The 24,020-nt window shown below is 40.4% G+C and overlaps 1 protein-coding gene across 7 annotated transcripts in view; it reads left to right on the top strand.

Moving 5' to 3' along the window:
- The window catches only part of nrxn2b (neurexin 2b), a 736,473-nt gene that overhangs the window by 136,389 nt on the left and 576,064 nt on the right, over window positions 1–24,020 (top strand). For all 7 annotated transcript variants that reach the window (XM_044183093.1, XM_044183092.1, XM_044183090.1 and 4 more), the window contains exon 3: window positions 1,441–1,461. In XM_044183093.1, coding sequence (XP_044039028.1) covers window positions 1,441–1,461 — 21 coding nt within the window. The remainder of the gene's footprint in view (window positions 1–1,440; window positions 1,462–24,020) is intronic.

Here is a 24,020-nt window from a genome sequence, read left to right as displayed (position 1 = left end):
TGGAAACAAGGAAGTAAGTCCAAGGTGGCTAAACAGTCCAAAAGGGAGCAGGCAAAGTACAAAATCCAGAATCCAACCAAGGTCCACGGGAGAAAAAGAATCCAAAACAGAACTAACGGTAAAACTGCCGGGAATCTGGGCACTGGAACCACAACATACACAAAGGTCAGGAACACTCACAAGACAGGAACAAAAACTCAAGGCAGGTAAAACACCATGTGTAACAACAATGATCCAAGACTGAACAAAGACAGAGACCCGGACTAAATACCCTAGGGGAGGTGATACAACGAGACAAAGGTGCAAACAATTAAGGAAGGGCCAATAATCAAAACTGGAGGGAAAACAAAGCCAGGAAGTAAAACCACAAGACACACGAGGGAAGGAGAATACTACAAAATAAAACAGGAAATGAAAAACCTTAAACCTGGGGGATTTGAATATTGTATTGACACGAAGTTACACACAATTGAAAAACTGCAGTGGGTAAATTTTACCCGTTGGCGGGTCTAGTGTTAATGCTAAAAACAACTATATACACTTCCCAACACAGGGGACTTATATGGATCATATATAAAAATAGATTTGCCCTTTGGAGCTCTAAAATGTAGAATATTTTTTCACTTTGCTTGACCTCATAGTTTTCCATAAATTATATGCTGCTGTGGCACAAAATGCCTGCAGCTGTTAATGCGCTGACTGAAAAACTATACCAGACAATCACATCGAACCAGTGCAGTGTAGAGTCACAATAAAATATTATTGACCATGCTACAACTTAATACAGCAGTGTCCCATGAAGACCCAGGCCCAGCAGCCACAACAGCAAATCAAAATGCCAAGCTCTCCACAGGGATGCCATGCTAAGCTAGAGACTGTTTTAAATTCCCTGGTACGCTGCTGCAGTTTTATTTTCTAGCACTACAGATTGGCCTCTGCTGCTGTAGGGTAGCTTTTTTAAGTAAAGCGTCCTGCTGGAGCCTGATGTCTTTGACTCCCCCCCACTGTATCATTAGGCCAGAGAGAAGTGTGTGAGAGCCAGCGTCTCTCAGTTGGGGATCCTCTTCGACTGAAGTCTCCTGTTCTCTGCGGGAGGTAGTGTGGTTACAGTATGCTGGTTGAGGGTTCTCCATACTCATATTACATTTCTTTATGAGAGTAATACGTGTGTTTGTGAAATTATTGGGCCATTTGCAGGATTTTAAGAAAAAAAAATCAGATTACATATTTAGGGGAGCAGATTCAATTTTGTTTGCTGTCAAGTTTCCAAGATCTCAAGCCTCATTGGTTGGTCTTTATTTAGATTTTATCTCATAAAGATTTAGTTTGAAGAAAAAATAAGAAGACATTTATTTGAAGAAAAAGTAACATCTAATGAGTCTTCTCTTTGTGTCTTTTCTCTCTCTTTTCCATGTATTCCCTTTGGACCAAACCCTGAAGCTGAAGAATATGCTGTTGAAGGTAAGACTGATGCTTTACTCCTCAGGCCCTCTGATGGCTTTCCTTAATGCTGTCATGGATGCTGATGCTGGCTGCTTGTTAATGCTGTATGCCCTCCCTCTGGGGAGGAGCATTGTCAGTTTGGACTGCGGTTATAAGTGACTTCCAGGGGGCCTAAATTACAGTTTCTGAATAAGACAATAGTGATGGATGTACAACCCAAATGATCCCTGTTTTATCTCTTGTCTTCATTTAATTTTGTTTTATTGCGGTTTATCACTACAGATATAAGCATATGGTTGTATATTGTCAAGGCAGCTTGGCAATCTTGAGTCAATTTACCAGGTAACAAGGTTTTGTTAAAATTAACAAGATATGATGGTGATTTTGAGATGTCTTCCCACTTTCCTCCCTGTCCTATCTCCAACAAAGGTGAACAGAGGCTGCCAGTCAGGGCCCCTGAGGGGCCTCATTAGCCCTTGGGCCGGGCACTAAACCAGTGCTGGATGTAGCAGACTTTATGGATAGATCAGCCTTAGCTTGTCTGTCTGCAGGCTGTTGCCTGTCTCTACCTTTCACTGTTCAGTAAGAGGTTCATCCACTGGCTGACTGAGTCTGTCAGTCATATCAGACAGATCGACAGAAACAAGCTTTTTTGAATCTATATGTTGAATAGTGAAGTCGTGTCTAAGTGTGGGTGTGTGTGCGTGCATGTGTTTGCATGTTTTGGAGTTGCATTTCCTCCTGGCTGAGTTTGAGGTGATGGATTACCTATCACACGGCCTGAACAAGCAGGGGATATCACTATGACAAACATCCTCTTGCTCCAGGTTTTCTTTAAAGCTGAAAATGTTGATGCTGCATTTATTTCTCAATCTTCATACCAAGCATGAGTTGTTTATCTTGTTGCATATTGGAAATAAAAAAGGAGCATATGTCAGTGTCATTTCATTTAATCTTTGCTTGGTATGTAGAATGTGTGTACTTGTAGACTGTTTGAAAATGGCATTTTCTCAGTTTGTTCTTACATGAGATATGCAAGCCTCTTGTAATGACTGAATGTGTATGTGCATGTCTATGTGTGTGTGAGCGCCATTGCAGCCGGGTCCCATGTCAGTACCGCTGAAGCCCTTGATGGGAAAATGTCAGCGGAAAGGTAGGGAACAGAAATAAATGGTGGCAATCGCACAATTCTGACGCGGCCGCTCCAGACTGATGTAGAGTGATGCGAGGGGCAGGAAAGCTTTGTGCGAGAGAGAGAAAGGGAGGTGGAGAATGAGCAGAAGAGGGTTATGAAGAGGGGTGATTTTACTCTGTGACATATGCAAGGGAGGGTAGGCAACTCCTGAGGGACCCTGGGTCGTTTCATCAGACTATAGAAGAAAAACCAGACTCTCCAACACATGTACAGATGTACCGTTTAGAGTTATAGTACAACTTAGCGTACCAAAGTACCATATGTTGTGGATTGTTGTTTGTGTTTGGATATGTCAAGGCAAAATCATTCATGCCTAGCCTTATAGCTGTAGTAGTATGTTCTGCAGGTTTTTCTTTTTCAGTGGGCAAGGACATGTGTTGTAGGTTAAGCTTCCTATTAATTATGTGGGCTCCCAGCAATTTGAGAGGGGAACACCTCTCCTTGTGTAGAGGTCTAGGTGTTTTCTCCAGCAACACCATAACTCTAATATGAAAGATCCCCTGGGTTTTTAAAGAATTTTATAAAGCTTTGGAGTTGAGTTTGACTCAAAAAATGGCTGACTCCAGGGTCAGAATACAGTGTTTTATGGAGCTACTTCACTAAAAGTGAAAAGTTCTAAAATGTAAATGCTAACACCTCAATTAATTTGTGCTCTCTGAAGTCATGTAAGTTAATTAAAACAAGGAGTTGTGTTTCCAGTTCCCAGTGTGCTGTGTATCAAGAAGACAGCTCAATAGATGTATTTAATGGCTCATTGTCTTATACCAAACCTCAGAGTGCTACTGCACTCCTTTCTCCTATTTTTAGGGTTTCCCTGTGAACGTATTTGGTCTAATTAGTGTCGGTGACCATGTGTTCAAAGGTTGGTTGAGATTGATGATGCAGAGAGCCGTTGAAAGCCCCAGAGAGGCCGGTGCCCATGAAAGGCGGCCGGTGGCCCTCGCTCTTATGCTGTAGGGCCTCGATTGATGATCTCTCATCGCTCACTGACCTCTTTTTACCAGCGAGCCAGCCACACATTGCCATCTGTGTGAACTGATAGCCAAGCATGTCCTCTCCCTGGAGTACTGCATGTGTGATGTATAGTTTCATTATGTAAGCACAGGTTTACCTCATTGCCTGATGCAATAATGTTCCTGTGTAGAGGCTAATAAAGAAATGACACTTAAGCTGAAGGCAGTGGTTGTCTATTGGTTAGATGAATGGGCTCATCCTAGAGGTAGCCATTTTAACCACCTGGATCTATTGGGAGAATGCAAACTGAGTGCCCTTGTGCAAGGCACTGAACACCTTACTGCACCCGGTTGTGTTGGTGGTGCTAAGAGTGGCTGACAAAGAAAGACTGTAGTGGTATTGATGATATTTTTTTTTATTTTTGAATGGGTTGAACTAGGTAAATGTGAAAGAGAGAATATCTGAAATAGGCCTGCATGTGTTCAGCTGACTATCTCTGGTTCAGAAATGGTTACAAAAAAGAAAGAAAAAAAACATAATACATCGCAGAGGCAGTAAAATGCATGCTGTACATTCATATGCTGAAGGATAGTGATTTATAATTTTCCTCCAACTGATGGTCTGACAAAACAAGACTAAAACCATGGATGGAGAGAAAAATGGCTCATATACAATTGGACAGTAACAGATCAAGTATGACCCTGGTCAGTGCGGCTGGCCTCTGAGACTGGCTGATAGATTTAGTGACCTGGTGCTTTGTTTGGGTGAAAGATGATCCGAGCTGTCCATGCTGATCTTAATCAATCTGATCAAGGCTAATGATCTTTTCTCTCTGAGCCACGCAGACCTCCAACTTAATCTCACCCTTGGGGAAGGGCAATAACAATTTTCCCCCACGCACAAAATGGACTATGATGTTGGTCAGAGATACAGGATTATAGATTTCAGTGGGGCCTGTAGTTACAGGAGATTACTTTGGATCATCCAAACCAGATTATGGATTTTGTTCTTATTTGCTTAGAAATAAAACAAAATCATAGACCAAAAACTTGAATGTTTTCTAAACGCATGTGCGTCAATGCAACAGAAGGAGAAAATAGAGTAAAGCAAATATTAAATGTACTGATGTCATTGTGGTATTAACCTAGATTTTGTTTGTTTCTGGAACAAATGGTGCTTGTACATGGTCCTTTTTTCAAATTCCAATTGCTGTTGTTATTTTGAATACCATTGGCTAAAAGGCCGACCACCTGGGTAATGAAAACCGTTTTGATGCCAAAAAATGATACATTGCAATAGCAATTGAGAACAATGGGCATTTATTTATTTAATGGCGTAGTATAGCAATGCTATTTGTCCAATCTTTCTGATCAATAAAGCTTAACTGTGCATTTTTCATTGAATGCACAAGAGATTTACAGTGTTCAAACAAAGTAATCGATTGTGGAAGATTGCTGGCTAGCTTTTTTACTCAAAGTACTTGAAAAGAATAGGCTGCAAATAAACAAACAAACACACATACACACAGTAACCTCATTGGAAGGGGAAAATGTCCACAGAGTGGAAGGGTGGAATAGAACTGAATGGTGTCTTTCTATAGCTCTGAAATTGTTCAAGATTCTTTGGACAGTAGGATGCCTTGATGTCGCCTCGGCCTGCCCAGCCTTTGCCAGATGTTGCAGTGAGATTAAGCAGGTCCTGGAGGAGTCACAGGACGTTAATTTCACCCCACTCAGCTCACACTCTTTTCTCTCTTCTCTTTTTGATAACAAAGTCTAAAGGGACCAAGTGGGCGTCCACTTGTGAGCAACACCAGATGCTTCAGTGTCAACATGTGTGACCACAGGCAATACCGTTTGCTATGATGGAGAGTAAAATGGATTGGACAATGCATGGCCTGGAGCTCTGGTGTTGCATAGTGTTTGTGTGTTTGTATGTGTGTGTGAAGAACATTAGGTGTGCCAGATTTTGTTGCTCTGCTTGAGTTTTTGTTTGTTTGCTTTTGCATTTGCAGACTAGTACAATGCTGTAAAACATTAAATTGCTACATATTCCCTAGCTAAGCCGCTATCTGATACTTATATACATAGAGTATATATTTAGTTGACTTTGTAATCATGATGCTTTTCAATATTAGAGTTTTGTCAAATTGTTCCCCAAGTTAGTTTGATTTTTTTTTTATTCATTTCATCTTTTCGACTATCTGAAATATTGGAGCAGCCTTTATACACTTTGAACTGACAGACCAACATCACTGCTTTTAGCATATTGCATTCTTCATAATTTTTTGAAATCAACCCCCTTTAGTTGACTTTTTTCCCTCTCCCTCTCTCTCTCTCAACCCAACCGGCAGCGGCAGATGGCCGTTCACCCTGCATCTGGTTCTGCTCGAGGTTTCTGCCTCTTAAAAGGAAGATTTTTCTTGCCACTGTTGCCAAGTGCTTGCTCATGGTGGGAATTGTTGGGTCTCTGTAAATAATATTATAAAGAGTATGGTCCAGACCTGCTCTATAGGAAAAGTTCAATCACATAACACCTGTTATGAATTGGTGCTATATAAATCACATTGAATTGAAAGCAAAGGAGAGGTGGATCCAGGTTTATTTACTGGTGCCCACACTGTGTATTCAACACTGTGGCATTGATATTATAGCTTGTTTTTACAGCTATGAAATGTAATTGAATTGGCATTGACATTTATTTGCCCACATATTACAATATATTCAAAGGCAACGCCTCAAGACTCCGGTGTTAGCATCCAGTGTAAGTACTAAATAAAGCATTAACCTTGTTCTTCTTTTAATGTGCAAAGTAGATTCATTTACCAGGGCTATGCTGGCAGTTGTGAAAGAGTGCAGTTTATGCCCTATTGGGAACAGATTAGATTAACAGGTGAACGTGGGTAATTTAATTATTACCTGAGCACCTCAGTCATTTCTGTCCCTTTTGAATCTCCAATGTCAGTAATTTCTACAGGCTGTGCTTTTAAAGAGACTGGCCACTAAAATTAAGAAGAGCTGTCTGAACTGACATGATTGTTGCCACTCTATTTACACTGGAGCCAAAATGCCAAACAAACTTCTTTTCTATGATTGTCTCAAATCTGGGCCATTTGCAACTTTTCTTTGCTCTTGCAGCCATGGTGATGATGTGCAGTCGATAACAAAGACCTTTTAACTCTTGGCTTAGCCATGTGCATTGTACTGAGAGCTAATCCATTCCAAATAGAGCTTTGTCTAATTTCAATAAACACATTAAAAGAAACACATCAAAATACAGCATGAGGCTCATGTCAGGGTAGGTTTTGTCATGTATAGGTACTGAGAAGTATCCTAAAGCATACATGTACGCTGTTTGTGTGTGTGTGTGTGTGTGTGTGTGTGTGTGTGTGTGTGTGTGTGTAGACTGGCATGCTGGGGATATATGTAGAAGCTGAAACATTCCTATTTTCCTCCCACTGTCACTTTCATAACAAGATTTGTCCATTGCTCAAGTCAAGAGTCGCTGCTTCATACTTTTTCTCTCTCTCCACAAAACTTGCCATTATTTCCAGAGTGTTAGAACACTCCTGTTGTGTACCTGCAACCTTTTCTGAATTCAATTATGCCATGAAATGCCACTGACTGGAAAGCTAAGAGTCCATGCTGGCCAGGTGACACTGTGAGAGATTGCATTTGGGCAGTGCCCGGTAAAAAGTCCATCTCCTGTCTGTCCCCCAGCCGTCAGCCAGTGCTAAGAAAATAAAAGCACTCACGCTCACTCTCACTTCCATCCAGGTGCTAAGCCAAAAGGTTGAGGAAAGTGGCTACTGCCACTTTTTTTTTTTTTTTGTTTCTTTCTTATAGGTGTGTGCATGTGTTTTTTTGTGTGTAAATGTGTTCCTCACAAGACAGACTTTGCAGTTCTTTTGTACATGTGTGCATCAGCGATACATGCATGACTGCTGGTGTGTGTTTTCCCATCACTTAAGCTTATCTAAGGACCCAGACCCTCCAAAGTCTAATACCACGCTGTCGTATAAATTCAGTCTCACTGCCTGAGTCTCTCGCGAACAGGTTCTTCACTCTGATGCATTCACCAGGTGAATGTTTGTTTTGACTGTCTTGTTTGGGGCCTGGCCTTTATGTGTTGTCCAACATTCATTTAGCAGGCCTACAATTATGTATGAAGGGCTGTTGGTGGCACTGAGGCAGTGCAGAGAGAAATGGTCTGGTAAAATTGAGATCAATAGGACGGCGAGATGAATGAGAGTGACCAATAAAAGAAGGGAAATGGGGAATAGAGCCATTCTCTCCTCATCCCTCCCTCAATTTCATAATGGGAAAATAGTAACACTTGAGTGAGCTTGTTTTGCCACTGAGGACCTCCCTCCGCTTGAATGTAAAATGATATTCTTTTGGGATTCAAATAGATTGGAGAATGTATTTCTCTTGCTTCATCCTCGCTTTCCCATCTCTTATCACTTTGTTTTGTTTTTGTCTTCTTTTGCAATCACCATCTTGCTCCCTCTACATGTTTTTTTTTTCTCTTGCACCTTCTTTTTCATGGCATTGCATTTATTATTTTGTTTGTTTTGTTATTTTGACTCACCACCTTTTGCTTTTCACGTTAAATTCAGTTACATTAAAAAATAAATGTGGTATGATTCGACCTTAAACTTCAAACAGCAATCAGTAGTTGCAATGTGTGTTTTCTCTATTAATGGAAGGGAAGGTACATGGCATCGGTCGTCACGATGATTACTGGGTTTTGAAGGATGTATATGATATAGGTCGTCTGTGCAAGGAGGTTATTACGACCCATATTTAAGTTCATTTAGGTGGCGACCTCTAGTGGCCATAGTAATTTTGACGGGAGCAACAGAGGAAGTCAGGTGAGGTAGTAAAAAGAGCGACAAAGTCCGCGTAGGGACTTTTGTCAGTAAACACTTGAGGCAATCTGCTGAAATGTCCTTTAGCATAACACTGAATCCCTACGAGCTGAGGGGTTGCTGCACTGACCTTTGACCCTCCTGTGGTGGGTGATATATAAAATATCACAACATTTAACAGACACAGAACATTAACCTCCACATTTATTCTTCAAAGCCTGATGTGTTGTCTAAATATGTTGTAATATATTGTGTAATATAACAGCCATCAACCAAAAATGCACACATGTACCAATGATTTTTACTCATTTAATAATAAAAAATGATATTTCCAGCACTGGCATTAGAACGCTCAGAACGTAGGCTTTTAAATGTTTGTTTCCCATGATCCTATAGGTGTAATCCTTTCAAATGGCAAACATCATACCAAAACTCAATGTGTATGGTGTGTGCCTTGGAGATTGAAATCGCTCTTGGCTAGCGATTGATGCGTCAGTTTGTTTGGATTTGTCCGGCGGAGTTTCTGGCTCTCCATGAAGAGAACGGTCAGCCCGTGTCTCCTCCTTCTGCAGGTACGGGATCTTTGTGGGGAGTAAACGGATCAGGATCCAAAAGTGTTCAGCAGACACAAAACAGTCTGTTTCTCGTCCTGCGAGTTAAGACTTTTCCTAGGGAAATTAAAGTTCATGTGAAAATTGTCTTCTTGCGGTAACGGGAGTTACCGTGGAGAAAGCCGTGATGCACCTCCTTTTGTAAACAGAGTTTACTCTGGAAAAGATAACGAGCTGTGTGGGGCGCCAGGCTTTATAGAGTTGGTGTTATAATTTCATGAGCTGTGTTGCACGTCCCGTCCAATGGGAATCCAGTGTTTCGATTCAGCTGAGATCTTGCGTTGGAGAATTCATCTCAATATTACCTCTAGGTGTGAATTAACGGCTGTGTCGGCTTGGCACCTTTTTACTGTCTGTTCTTTGTTTCTCAGTCAAGTCTCTTAGTGAAGGCTTTGGCCTTTCCAGGTAGGCCTGTATTTTGTCCCTCACATATTCAATTCAATTTTATTTTATTTAAATAGAGCCAGTTCATAACAGAAATTATCTCATTGCACTTTTCCCATACAGCAGGTTGAGACTTTATAATATTATTTACAAAGACCCAACAAATCCCACCATGAGCAAGCACTTGGTGACAGTGGCAAGGAAAAACTTAGAAATAAATCAGCGTTAAATGTAATTAAACAAATGGTCCTTATCACTATCATTTTGGATCCTTACTGTGGATATGGAGAGTAGATAAAATCCATATAAATAAAGTAATGGAACAGAAGCACAAACCTAAACATTTTATTATTCAACGTATATACACCAGTCTGAAAACCACTATTTGCAGTCTGTGAAAGTCATGTTGTCACTTACACACATATATAATTAGAAACTGAACAGTGAGTGAGTTCTCTCGAGTTCTTATCTTGTATAAAAGCAACTTTTATTAGTTGGTGTAAAATAGAAATGGCAAAACAAAGACATTTCATTACATTTCAGTTTGAAATTTGTTTAACATTACTTTTATATTGCAGCACACATAAGAGGCAAGTGTTCTTGTAATAATAGGAAATTCCTGCTGCTCTAGACAGCTCACAATTAATGCTGAAAAATTTGTCCATCCTGGATTCAAACTCAAGATGACAAAAATACAAAGTCAACACGCAGCAAACTGTACAAGGCTTTTCTTCATTTATCACAGCCTGGCTCCTGCCAGGGCCTGCACACCACTGATTAAATAAAAATGTTCTGCTTAAGTTTCTTTGGCTCGTTATTTTCGGCATTTACTAAAACTTTCCACAAATCAGCCTTTGATTAGTATTTGCTGCTCTGCAACCGCAAACATCATAGCTCTAACTCTCTGTCTTCTCCATTGTGAACTGGTGTGAATTTAGTCTGTGTTTTAGAAGTCCAGGCTATCACGCTTTAATTAGCATGATTTAAAATCAGCTTTGTGGAGCAGCCAAACCCCTGATTTATTCGCATGGTGTGCTCAACACTTTTTGTGGCCTCCTGTGTGAAGTTGCAGACTAGTTTATGATAAACAAAACAGACATCTCTGAGAAAAATAAATTGTTGAACTGTCCCTTTTACAACATCCCTGCCGACAGGGGTCCTCTGTTTTTTTTTCTCTCCGCTGTCAGTGTGGCCTAACCGCTATGATGAGTTGATATCAGAAACACCATGAATTTGTTCAGCAGCTGCCACAGAGTCTCACTGTGTACAGCTCTTATTTATTTATCTGTCGGCTCTCCAATTCTCCGAGGGCCAGGGAGGAGGAGCTTTAATGCCACAGACCCTCAGTGCTCCCGTAGTGGGCTGGCTTAGACCTGGCCTGCTTGCTTTCTCAGCATGTGTTCATTGGATGGGGAGAAGTAGAAACGACGGGAGAAAAGGGAGGACAGGGGTTAGAGGGAGATGAGGGTCAAGGAGCAAAGGAAAGGTGTGCAAAGATAGGAAGAAATAGATATATAGGGATAGGAAAACAAGAGACAAGGGATAGAGTGAGGAAGAGGAGGAGTTGGGGTAAATCTCAAGAGCTGAGGCGTCAAACCAGCAGGCTGTTTCAGTGGAAGGAGACATGGCCTAGATACTTCACTAGAATTCACTGTTAATGACTGTTCAGCTAGGCCAGAGTTTCATTTTGTCAACTAAGCCAGTGCCATCCACAAAGTATTATTATACACCATGCGACCATTCAGTCCTGTGTGTGTGTGTTTGTTTTTGGGGTGGGGAGGTGCAGGGACAGCAATGCTGTTGACTGTCAGTGGACTGACCTTGGTGTAGCTATGAATTTCACACATAAACCATTGTAGTCTTCACATTATGTCTTGAACATACATGTATGTTAGTACACACACCCCAAGGACGTACCACTGACATAACATCAGCTAAGATGTGCAGCACCCCGAAAGCTTTTGGCTTTGAACGTAAGATATGGCCTAACAAGACATCAAACCCAAGCTCTCAATTTGGTGGACAATCTCACCAACTACTAGGTCATGCAGAATATGCCTCATATTGCTTTGGGTATTAACATTACAAAATAGTCATTCAAATACATTCTCTGCTATGTTCTTTGGACCAAATGTAATTCTGTATCTGGTACCACTTCTATTTGAAATTCAGACCATGGGTCCTTGTATCAACAGGTCATGCAGTTTTATATTATTTTTTTTATTTTCAGTCCTGCAAAATGAACATGTAGAAAGCAAGTGGTGTACCAATCCTGGTGCCACAGGTGGCCACTAAGCCTGTACTCCAGATCGGGCCTTTAAATCTATTCCAGCAATTTGATTTCTGCAGGTTTCACCAGTAAACTGAAAGAAAGATAATCATTTGTTTTCATGGCTTGACAGTAGACAATGAATGAAACCGATCCAATCCCCCACATCCTCTTCTTTCTTTCTTTTCCTCTGTCATAAACAAATAAACATGCTTACCTGTGAAGAATCCAGAGTATATTCACATCACTCTGTAATGGAGTATGAGGATCAGCGCATGTCAGTGTGTGTGTGTGTGTGTGTGTGTGTGTGTGTGTGTGTGTGTGTGTGAAAGAACGTGTTTGTGCATGTGCAGGGCCCAGATAAAGCTGTCACACAGGCTGTGAGTGGTCCCAGACAGGCTGATCAATGTGGGGCCAGCTTGCAGATAATGAAGTGGTTAGGTCTCCCCTGATGCCTTTAATTGAACAAGTGTCGCTGGCTCAGCCCATCTGGACACAAGGCATTCTGGGAATTGGGTGTTTTCATGTGGACCGCGGTCTGAATGGCTGGTAAGCAAGAGTAACTTTGCAGCCATGTGACCCTGTGAGTAGCTCAGGAGACAGTAGAGGGGTAACATGTGGGAGGACAAACCAGCAACATTAATCTTGTAGCTTAATGTGCAGAGTCTGTACTGTACAGTAAATGTAAGCCTATTTAATCACAAGTGTGTGCTCCTTCTCAAAGGAAGTATGTTGTGCACTGTGATACTAACATTCCAGTCCTTAATTTATGATTTCTCAGTTTAGTGAGGCTTTCTTCACAACTCCCCCACTTTGTGCCTGTGTTGGCGGGGGAGGGAGTTTTTTTTATTTAAGTCAATATTGTTTGACATCATCATCTGGAGAAGCTTTATCCAGCACTGTCCTGTTTTTGCGAGTGTATGTTCAGTCCATATCTTCGTCTCTCAGGACTAGTGTCGGACTAGTGCCGGCTGTTAATATTGAGTCCAGCCACCGCCTCTTCAATTGGAAGTGTACTTCCTGTACTGTGAAGAGCCACAACTTCAAGTAGAAGGAAGTCTCTGAATGTGCTGTGGCCTTAGTTCCCTCAAGATATGAAAATAGAGCAGTCTGTGAAAGCACATTTATTTACATCTTGGAGGACCAAAGGCATAACCAGAAACTGCCTAAGGGTATTGTGTCTGCGTGCACAGAGTATTTATTACAATTGAGGAATTCTTTTTTGCGTTTGTATGCGTTTTACCATTTAATTTTTTACCTGTCAAATGTCCTGTTGTGAAATCTGCAGGCACTAGAGAGTGCAAGCGGAAATATTCAACGCCTTATCTTATTCAATGCCCAGTTGGATAAGATAAGGTCAGAACTCCACTTCTGATTTAGAGGATACAGAGCAGCTCCCATCTGGACACTGACAAGAGCAGCCTCCCTCCTCTCTCTAAGCTAAGTCAATGAAGAGACCTTCTACCTGCCTTGTTCGCTGTTTCTTCTCTCCATCAGACAGAGCCCCTATGCACTATTCATAAACTTGGGCAGAGGGTTGTCTGACCTTTTTGCTGAAATGTTAGGGCAAATTAGTTGTCAGAGTAGTGGACGTGGCAGCAATGCTAAGCCCCAGCTCCAGTCCCATACACCTCCACCTTCCTTCCTTTTTTCACCTTTTGCCAGTGTACCTGCCCTTTCTACTGCTGTAGCGTTAGTCCCACCACCACCATGGACAGATATTTTTGCCTTTGTTACTGTCATAGAGTTCTGATTGTAGAATAAGGTGGGCAGACAGGACACTAAGTATTTTGAACCACGATATTAATGCAGATTCAGTTCAGCACATAGAGGCAAATGCAAGTGATTCACACACTTGCATATGCCCACTCTGAGAAAAGCTTATCAAATGCAGTACAAATAAAAAAACAGCCATGTGGTCCATTCCTGCTGAAAGCTTTTCCTCCCTGGTAAACTGTAGGTCAGTCCTTTCAATCAGGAATGAATTTGAAAAACTATCTACAGCAGTCTGCTGCGCATCCTTTGTGAATCACTGCCCTAATTCAGCCTATACATCACAAATCCTTGAATTACTATCACCCACTTTTACCGTGAATACAGAGCAGCTTATAATGAGTAAACACTAAGATTGCTGAGCCGCTGGCCCCCAGAGTATACGCATGTTCATTACCTTACGTAATGGCTTTTTAAAATAAACACAACTGCATTCAGCAAGCATTAGTTATCCCTGCATAGTAATTAGCTACTCGAGACTACTTTTTGTGTGTGTGTTACTGCTGGTGCACTTCAAAAAGCAAAACTTTGTGGTTACTCAGGAACATGCCACACATTTATGTTTCCAAAAGGCTGGAACTATGAGGTAACAAATGTGTACAATTTCACACTATTGTTTTATTGTTTTTTTTTTTTTTTTTGCCTTGATAGTAGACTGGAGGATAGAGGATAGTAATGTGGCAATGGAGGAGCTCAGCTACCCCTAGGTTTTTAGCAGCTGTGCATACTGTACTAGGTAGCCACTCAGATCTGATTGGATACAGGCAGGTTTTCTTTCCATGTTTACAAGTGATCGAAAATAACCCTCATTTCCTGTATTCCCTTCCACTTGCCAATTTGTCCTCCGCCTGAACTTACTGATCTTATTTTGTGGTTCAGGGCTAAAAGTCATCCCCTCTCCCCATAGGCCCTTTGCCTTTACTTTCTGACCTTAGCCTGACACTGATCCTGCCTTTTGAAGACAAGTGAAGATCAAGTGTAGATCATGGGGTTAGTCACTCTAGTGATACAGGATTTTTTTTTTCAGTCCTGTCTGTGGTTTGTGTTTGTCTGTGCTCTGTGGGTCGATGAGTGCTGCATGCTAAACTCGTGCAGTAATTGGGTATGTGCCTGTTTGCAGCCGGCTCCACTTCATCATTCAGTTTGAGAGGAAATCTATGGCAAAGTGATAAACATATTGCTAAGTAAGCGGATTGTAGGCCTGTGAGTGTCATTGCGCCCAGCACTGTGTACACAGGATGATAGCATTGTGTGTGGAAAAAGGCATACACAACTGTCATCTGAGGTCAGCTTTTTCACCACTGTGGCAGCCTGTAGCAGTATTATGCATGAGTAAAGACCAGACTGAATATATTTTCCTTCCTTAAAATGATTATGTAAGGTTTTATTTTTACACATTTTACATGTGCTGATATGCCAATGTCTCCACACGCTCCAAAGTTTGTCATGAGCCATACCTTACTGTATAAAAAGAGCGCCCATACCCACCTTTAAGTTGCTCAGCTTAAACACAAGCATCACTTCGCACCACTTCCACACACCAAGCAGGCAAACCAACCAGTGTTTACCTGCCTAACAAGCAGTTACAGTTGCCATATAATATCCTGCCTGCCCTTACTCTTTACTAAAGGCCATGATTAAGTGCCATGATGGAAAGCATCAACATCCATTTCATCCATATTTGATGAGTGAATGTCTCCCTCCTATTGCACACAACAGGGGGAAGCTGTAATCAACATTCACACACACTGTGAATAATCATTTACCCAGGTAATAGCTGTTTATGCAAGCGCAGAAAAAAGATTTTTTTTTCCCTCCATGTTTTTTTTTTCTTTCTATGATAAAGAGAATTCTGATTAGGTAATAGCATGACTGATTTCCTGTCGTTTTTATTGTTTGGCTTGTTCAGGCTGCCTCCTGATCTGTCAACTAATATTATTAGCTCCCTTCACGAAAAAAAAAAAAAAAACCCTTTGTCATCTCCAAGACCACAGTACCAGAATAAACGTACCAATGAAGAACCTGGCATGCTGCCATTTGACCGCACTTATGATATGGCATAATAACTGATCAACTGTCTATCATGCACTCTGCTCACACAGAGGGGTAGATCATGGCTGCACTGAGCTGTGTTATGTTCAATTTCAGAGTCACCCTGTAAACCTTAGATTTTTACGAGCTTAGACCCCATTTCTGCCGGGCAGCACCACATTAAAGAGAATGTGGATCCACGAATGAGGTCAGCAGAGTGGGCTGTTACGTTAAGGGCATAGGAATCACAGTGTCTGACTCCTACATATTACAAATGGCACATAAAAATTAGCATACCGACATTGAGACTGATTATTAGAAATAGTATACCAGGACAGGGTCGGTCACATTGACACTAACATACACTTTAGTTGCCAGTTTATTAGGTACAGATAGCTGAAACTAATGCTGTCCAATACAACACTCCTGCAATAAATCCCACCTTCATGAAGATTATAGTGTCCAGTTTTTGTTGAAACTGTTTTAGAGAGGTCTTGATTTAACTGTATAAAAAATGATCGGGATTTGATCAGCTTTATTTTAGCCGATACTGATCCTTTCAATTATGCTTGTATCGGCCCTGATACCGATACTTAGGATCGGCTCAGGACAGCTACTGTATAGTAGCATTTTCCCAAATTATGCTCTTTTGAAATTAACTTTGGGAACATTAATCAGTTTGCTCTGGTATGTTTTTCTTTCATTTGCTCTGTGTAGAACGTAGAATGTCTTGTTCAAATTCTCCCAATTCACTCAGCTCAGCTCACGCCCCTCACCACACAATTTGGCATTCTCTTTTTGCTCTTTCCCCTTATTCTCCCATCCTTCTGTCATTGCCTCCCACTGTTTAGTAGGAACTATGACAGCGCTGACTGATGCAGGTCCAACCAACGTATGACAGGCAAACACATGCCCACTCTGGGCCTCTTGCCCTTCAGGCCCTCATCATGCCAACCTGTTTTCATTTCCAGCAGCCAGGTGGATAAAATGAATGATCGCAGTTGAGTTCCCCCCTCCCACCCCTTTTCAGTGTTTGGACTAGTGGTTGGTTAGAAACGTACTCCCCCGCCAGCCCTTGAAACCAAGTCCAGGAAAATGTATCTTCGGCATCGACATCTCTTTCAATTTGCAGAAATAAAGAAGCGCAGAGTGAAGTTCAGAGTCAAACAAGGAAGTCACGTCGTGCTTCTTTATGCTACTTTGTAGCAGCAAACAATACATTTATGTTTGGATCGAAGGGAATTCCCAGAGGTTTAATTGCAGCAGGACAAACAATCTTGTCTACATAGGAATTTGAGTTGATACAGCAGACATTTTTTCAGGTCCATATTCTTGAAATAAGCTTTAAGCACTATCTCTCACAGGAGAGATTAACAGAGACTCTTTAAATTTGTCTTTTTCTCATTCCACTGCCCCCCTAGCATGCCTTTGGAGAGAGATGTAAAGAGTGAAATCACTGTTAAGTATATATGTACATTGATTTCCCAAAGCAAACGTTGAATTGCTGAAATGCAGATTTAAAAAAAAACAATCAAAGAAGACTAGGTCGAAACCTAGTATACGGCTGGACCATGTATGGTCATTGTGTTATATTGTGGCCAAATTGTTACAAGGATAATCAGTGGTAGTGTCTATAATGTAAATTCCTGGATATTAAATGCTAATCTGCAATTTTCTGTAGTGGACCCAGTAATATTTGTTCTTAAAGTGTACTGAAGTATCATATCACATGACATGGTTAAGCTACGTTCGGGTCAAAAAATGTTATAAATGCTGTTGCAAGAACAATATATCCAGTCATATCTTAAGATGTTTGGTTAGAAAGAGAACTTATTTTAACTCTAATTATAACTAATTATTTCAATTCTAATTAGAACTAATTGTCTATTAACTCCCTCTGCTCTTTCATTCGTTTCTATATGTGGGATGTCTCGTTTTTCTATGACTCACTTTGTATTGAGTGTTTTGTTAGAGTGATTGTGATTATGATTTGGGGTGCTTTAACTTTGCGCTCTCCCTCATGCCTCTCGGCGCATGGAGAGCTGTTTTCTCTCTGCTCTATGCTGCACAGTGTGTAACCATCGTCTCCCCTCTCACAATTGTAGGGTTGATGTTAGAGTTTCATGCCAGTTTCATTGTACTGTCTCTGAGCTGTCTGAGTGCATATGATGTACTGTGATGCGCGATTGCGCTGATGCATTGGCAAGGTATATATAGACTGGTTATTGATTTCGAAGCCTATATGAAATAGAGCGTTAGTTATGTACCACAATGCGAGTATGAGCAAGAGATGGACCCACTAGCAATACCCTTACAGGGCTGTGCCTATACTCATTGAATCTGGAGTTACAGTAGGCTACGTAACTAACGTCTGCGCTGAATAATTTTGAAAGTGCAGCGGCCAACGAGGAGACTCCAACACTCGACCGAACAGTTGTGTAACTTCACTCACTCACTCAGTAAGTCACGGACAGATTTTTGCATTTATAGGGCTGGCCTCGCTTTGCTGCAATCCAGCAAAAAAAATAAAAAAAATAAAAATAAAAACATACACATTAAAAACTAGAATACATGTCATGTTGAAAATAGCCCATCTGAAACATGATTGCTCTTTTGACGATTACAGCCATTTACAGAGATTTGCTACTCTCTGTTGAGCAGCATAGGTGAAAGCAGAACACTTTTTATGCACAGTGCAATCTCTAGCAGGAAGGAAAGAGAAACAAGAGGGTAAAAAATAACACACAGACAGGATGCGTTTTAATGCTGAGGCAAAAATGGCTGATGTCCTGCCTTGGTTTTTCAGAACCATTATTTCACCAAATTCATATTGACCCTTGTTCCCTGTAGCACTGATCCCAGTTTTAAAAGGAACAGCAAGGACTCTTTGTACTCCACTTAAAGGTGGTGTACCATTTTGTTACCATTGCACACTGCTGTTCTTCCATTTCACCCAACACTAGGTAATCTCTGTAATGTGTAATGAAAAGACTGCAGTGATAGTATTTTAGTACTCATACTCCTCTAACATTTCTCTTTCTTGTTTTCTCTTAGCTCCTTTTTTATGTCTGCTAAGGTAAAGGCAACTGTTGACTGTTAACAGAGCAGGAAAAGTGACGGCTAGCCTAAACATAAGCAGAAATGAATTGGGATTTTTACACAAATGTATCAGAAGGTAGCAGACAGCTACAGTAGCCATTAGTCCACTAAGCAATCCCACAGACCCTGAAGAGACCAATTTACCTGCTATTTACTGCCACAACAATCTTAATGGGAGACAGAGGACACTCAGAATGGCATATCTTGTTATTGCTATTTCCCTGCTTAATTATTGTCACCATTTGGGGGCCCCAAAAGGGCTGTCCTCTCTGCCCCTGCTTTTTTTCCCGACTTCACCCTATAATAACCCTGTATTGTTAGTAGCCATTAGTGTTCTCCATAGTGAACTATACACTTCATATCCACAGCTGCTAAACTCCTATCAAGACGACCTTCCCTAGGCAGAACAGATTAGCACATCTAAGGAGCTGAATCTCCAAAGTAACAGATGCACTGTTTATCCCACTCATACAGCAAGTCTAATAGTTGTGACTCAACTCTTAGTCTCTCATGGAAAATAACTGAATGTTGTGAAATGTAATAAGCAGCTCAGTTCTGCAGCAGACACACTATAGAAACCACAACATATTGATGAGCAATGTTGTTAAAGTGCAGTTGTGCATATTTGGTTCTAGGCTACTTGTGAGTGAAGCACCTTGTTTGTACTCATTTCTCAACCCGTAATGTTACAGCCATCAGTTTTAATTATTTCTCCTTCGATGCTGAGAAATAAAGTTCTTTGTTGTCTGTTTTGGATAGTGGATGCTCCCTGATCCAGGGGAAAACATGTTTTCTCTTCCTATTGGCTGTTTTCGGTGTCAGTCCTTGATGTAATGAGGAAGTGTAATTACTAGTTCGGCTGTACTAGATATTTTATATATTTAGTAGATGTATCCTTTTATGATCGGATTTACAACCCTACTTTTCAAACTGGAAGAATACCAACCCAAAACCCCATTTTTAGAATACTCGCTAAAATATCTGAAATAAACCAAGATCTTTACTTTTTCTTAACATAGATCATCTAGATTAAGTACAATTACTAGTTCGGCTATAGTAGATATGATATCTTTTTACGACCCTATTTACAACACTACTTTTAAGACCGAAAGAACTACAACTGTGGTGCTGATTTGTATCAAGTTGCATGGCGGGCCTCTATGGAACTGTAGTTTGTATGAAATATTGTGTTTTTAGTGTTTTTCCTAAAATTGGAAGTTGTAAATACTGAATGGAGAGTACACTGGTACACATCCATGTAATCAGATATTAAATATCTAATTTTTAAATGGGTGAAAATTAATTTTAACTCAGGTTATATATCCTAGTCATTCTATATCTATACATATTATATAGTTATTCTATATCATACATATTGTATTATATACATATTTTATACAGATTTTCAATATAATATATATGCAATTCATTATATCTATATTTATATTGTGCAACTGTCCATCCATATATATATATATATATATATATATATATATATATATATATATATATATATATATATATAGTATCATATATAATATCTTCCTATATATATAATACATATCCTTAAATATATACATATGTATCATTTAAATTATACTCATGCTGTGAAATTATTTTCTTTGCAATTAAATTTATTTACACTGTGCAACTACATCTTGCTGTAACCTGTGCAATCAAATCTTTGTGCGATTTCTCTATCTCTCAAGCCAATATATATATATATATATATATATATATATATTTGTATAAATGACTTATTTTCTATTATCTATTTCCATTTTATTTTTATTAAATGTGTGTTTTTTTATATATCCACCTTTTTCCTGTATGTGTTAAATCTTGAGCTGCAGTAACAAGCAAATTCCCCCGGTGTGGGATCAATGAAATTGATCTTATCTTATCTTATTTGATGGCAGCCCTAATTGTTGTCTATGCTCACATGATAGCTGAAGTCAAAAGCTCTCTATAACAGTTGGTCCCATGTCTGTAGCCTCTTTGTTGCTGGATTATAAGCCTTCAAACATGCACCAAGGTCAAGGTTCCAAGGTCAGCATCTCAAAGCAGGAGCCGTGAAGAATCTTCATGCTGACATATCTTACTCTCCAGGTCGAGACCTTTCCAACGATGTATCTGGTTCACATCTATGCCAAACGTTTTCATTTTCTCATTTAATTTTCTGCCCAATGTATAAAAGAAGCTTTTTGGTTGTTTGTTTTCTTCTTTTTTAGTGGAACTTGTGACCGAAATGAGTCACCTTCAGAGATTATTGTACAATACTGCTACAGGCTTGGAGGAAGGCCTGGAGGAAGTTCTTGGGTTATGGCTGAAAAGACCAACCCGTTTTCATTCACAGGTCATCAAATGCCAAGGCATGCATAGGCTACTATTTACCCAACCCTGGAGATTTTTTGACGAGAGCAAAAATTAAATGTGACATGTGCATAAATAATTAAATTATGTTACAGTGGAGGTTGAATGCAATGGACAATATGAAGTCCGGTTTGATGATATATATGAATGTGACAAGTGCAGGGATTAAATGAGGAATGTGAAATGTTAAATTCAGTTTGATAAACTCTTTATATGGCCATGCTATAAGATTTGCTTTTTTGGATGATGTGGCTCAATATTAATTGAGGAAGGTAATTTCATAATTAAATATCCTCAGCCACATATTCTTGGAAATATAAAATTTTACAATCACAGGGTATATAACGCCTTCGTGAGAGATCGTGGCGTTTGGATTCAGGTTACGGCCGACTGGCAGCAATTTGAAACGGAATGAAGCCCACTGATGGCAGACAGCCCAAAACAGGAGTCGAACATGCCAAGTCCACCCACAATTCCCTACGTAGGCTACGCTTAGCAGCGTCCATAGCAACCACCATAACAACGATCTGAGATCTGAGAGAATCTTTGTACTACTACTAACTACTATGATGCACTTTACAATGGTTACAATAACTAGCGACATACAAACAAGGCCTTGTGTAAAATATGATAAAAAGTACAAAATGCAAGATAAAAAGAAGTCTTTTGTTTGTCCCTTGTAATCCGTCACTGTGTCCTTGTGTCCAACCACTGAGCCGTCCTCTAATAATAGTCCAGTTCCAGCTCTGTAAACACTGTCCTTTCCGGACTTGCTCCACACTCACACGCCACTGCTGTCACCTGGGAAGATGAGAGAACAAGCTGCCAGAGGGGCGCCAACACTAGCCCTTACTTCTCCCCACCCCTTACTTCACACCACATTGGCTGGAGCTTGCCCCAGCTGTCCAGACCGTGTGTAGCTCGCCTGGGTGGGTATAACTCATGGCCTCGGTCACTGCTCCGTCAGATTCGGCTCTGCAACTGCGTCCCCTGCTCTGCTCTCTGTCACGCCACGTCAACACTCGGGCCTCACCAGAACCGCAGACCAGCATAGTGCTGCTCCCCAATTCTGTAGCTCTCCACTATCCTCCGGTTGCTCTCTTCCTTTTGCCTCCTTGTCTTACTCTCTTAGTCTGCGGTCTTGTTCCGTGTTTATGCCGCAGCATATTCCTCCTCTCAGCCACCTAGTGGTTCCTCGCGGCCACGCTCTCGTGTCTGATTTGTTAGAGTGAATATCTGTCACAAGGGCCCAAGCTCAACAGGTGTAGATAGTTAGCGTAATGTCACAATTGGTGCCAAGAAGTTAACATAAATAATAAAACACCAGCCCATTCTGAACTAAAAGCATGCAATAAAACCACCACAGCAATAATAAAGTCATGCACATACATTGTACACAACAAATATTAAAAAGATACATAGTGAAACGTTATGAGCACTACTTCTGCCGTGTGACAGATGCAGGCCAATAGAAAAGAATAGGACAAAACAAAACGTAACATAAACCTTTTGTATCGTTGAATTATTAAGGACACCTTTGTATTTTTGTGTTGAGAAATGCTGAGGAGATCATTGAAAGAAAACCTTAACATGGCAATTAACAGTGAGTAAAATACTTCTGATCCGTGGGTTCTCGGTTCTCCAATGGAACTGATACTCACAGTGTCGTATAGTGTCGTGGTCTGGTTAATATTGGAGTGAATCGACGGCCTAAGAAGTTACTCTGAGAGTCTAATATTGCCACAGATGGTTTACATTGGAGTTAATTGAAAGTCTGGTGTGTCTCATGCAGACGCTAAAGGGTACCTTGTGCGTCTGTATGAGACACAGAGGGGTATGACAAACACGTCTGTATTTGACAACCTGGGAATGGACGGGTAGCATTTCTCTCATTGTGGGCTGTTGTGGGTAAAAGGATCACATAAATAACAAGCATACATTTCAGATGCCACAGTCTTGCTGAAGCCATTTACTGGACCCAGGTCTTTTTGAGAGCAGCATGTGTACAACTACTGTTGGCAGAATGCATAAATTATGCTGGGGCCAGGGCTTATAGGTCCATTGGCCTCTCTTTCTCTGTCAGTGAGTAGATTTGCTCCTGTATTGGAGTCGTTATCATTATCAAAATGTTTTTTGTGAGACTGATAGATGGTGCTTGGTTTTGGTTTATTTCTGCCTGTGTAATTTGCATTCTGGTGTGAATGCTCTCATATGCTGTCCTGGCAAAATAAAAACACAAACATGCAAATATGTAATTCAGTATAATGTAATACAGTATGTTTGCATGGGGTTTGCTCAGGCACACACACATATGCAGCTGCATACAACAAAGCATTTAAAGCAGTATTTTTCAAGATAGGATGGAATACAGTTAGGGGAGTCATCTGTTGCTTGCAGTTGGCCTGCACTGCCAGTTGAGAGCAAAGCACATCACAATGGTGCCCTGCAAATACATAATCAAAATAAGTTATACAAAAAGTGTAGGATCAACATTCTTATACAAAGACCTAAATTCAACATAAACTCAAGACAAATGACTTACAAAAATAAAAACATACGAAAAAGACAGTAAAACAAGTACATTACACAGGGACATAGCAGACACATTAAGAAAAACAGGAGCATTCATTATATAAAACATTGTTCAACAGACGCTTAAACTGTTCTAAGGTTAAAAGTTGGTCTAGCTTATTCCATCTATAAGGAGCATAAAAGGTGAATGCAGATTTCAGGGTAATGCATTCTTGTGAACAGGAATAGTAACCCATATTATTTAGGATGGCTTTGTAAATAAAAGAAAGACAGTGTTGTTCCCTTCTAGTGGTAAGTGATGGCAATTCTACCTTCTTATAGAGGATACAATGATTGGTTCCAAAACACCTGTAAGTCACCTGCAATAAATCTAAGAGAACTGTGATACACAGCATCAAGGGGCTTGAGGATATGGGCAGCAACATGCATGTAAATTACATCAGCACAGTCAAGCACTGATAAAAACATTGCCTGTACAATATGCAA

Source organism: Siniperca chuatsi, linkage group LG22 (assembly GCF_020085105.1).
Source record: "Siniperca chuatsi isolate FFG_IHB_CAS linkage group LG22, ASM2008510v1, whole genome shotgun sequence".
Taxonomy (NCBI): domain Eukaryota; kingdom Metazoa; phylum Chordata; class Actinopteri; order Centrarchiformes; family Sinipercidae; genus Siniperca; species Siniperca chuatsi.
The sequence above is the reverse complement of the archived record's forward strand: the minus strand, read 5'-3'. Positions and strand labels throughout refer to the sequence as shown.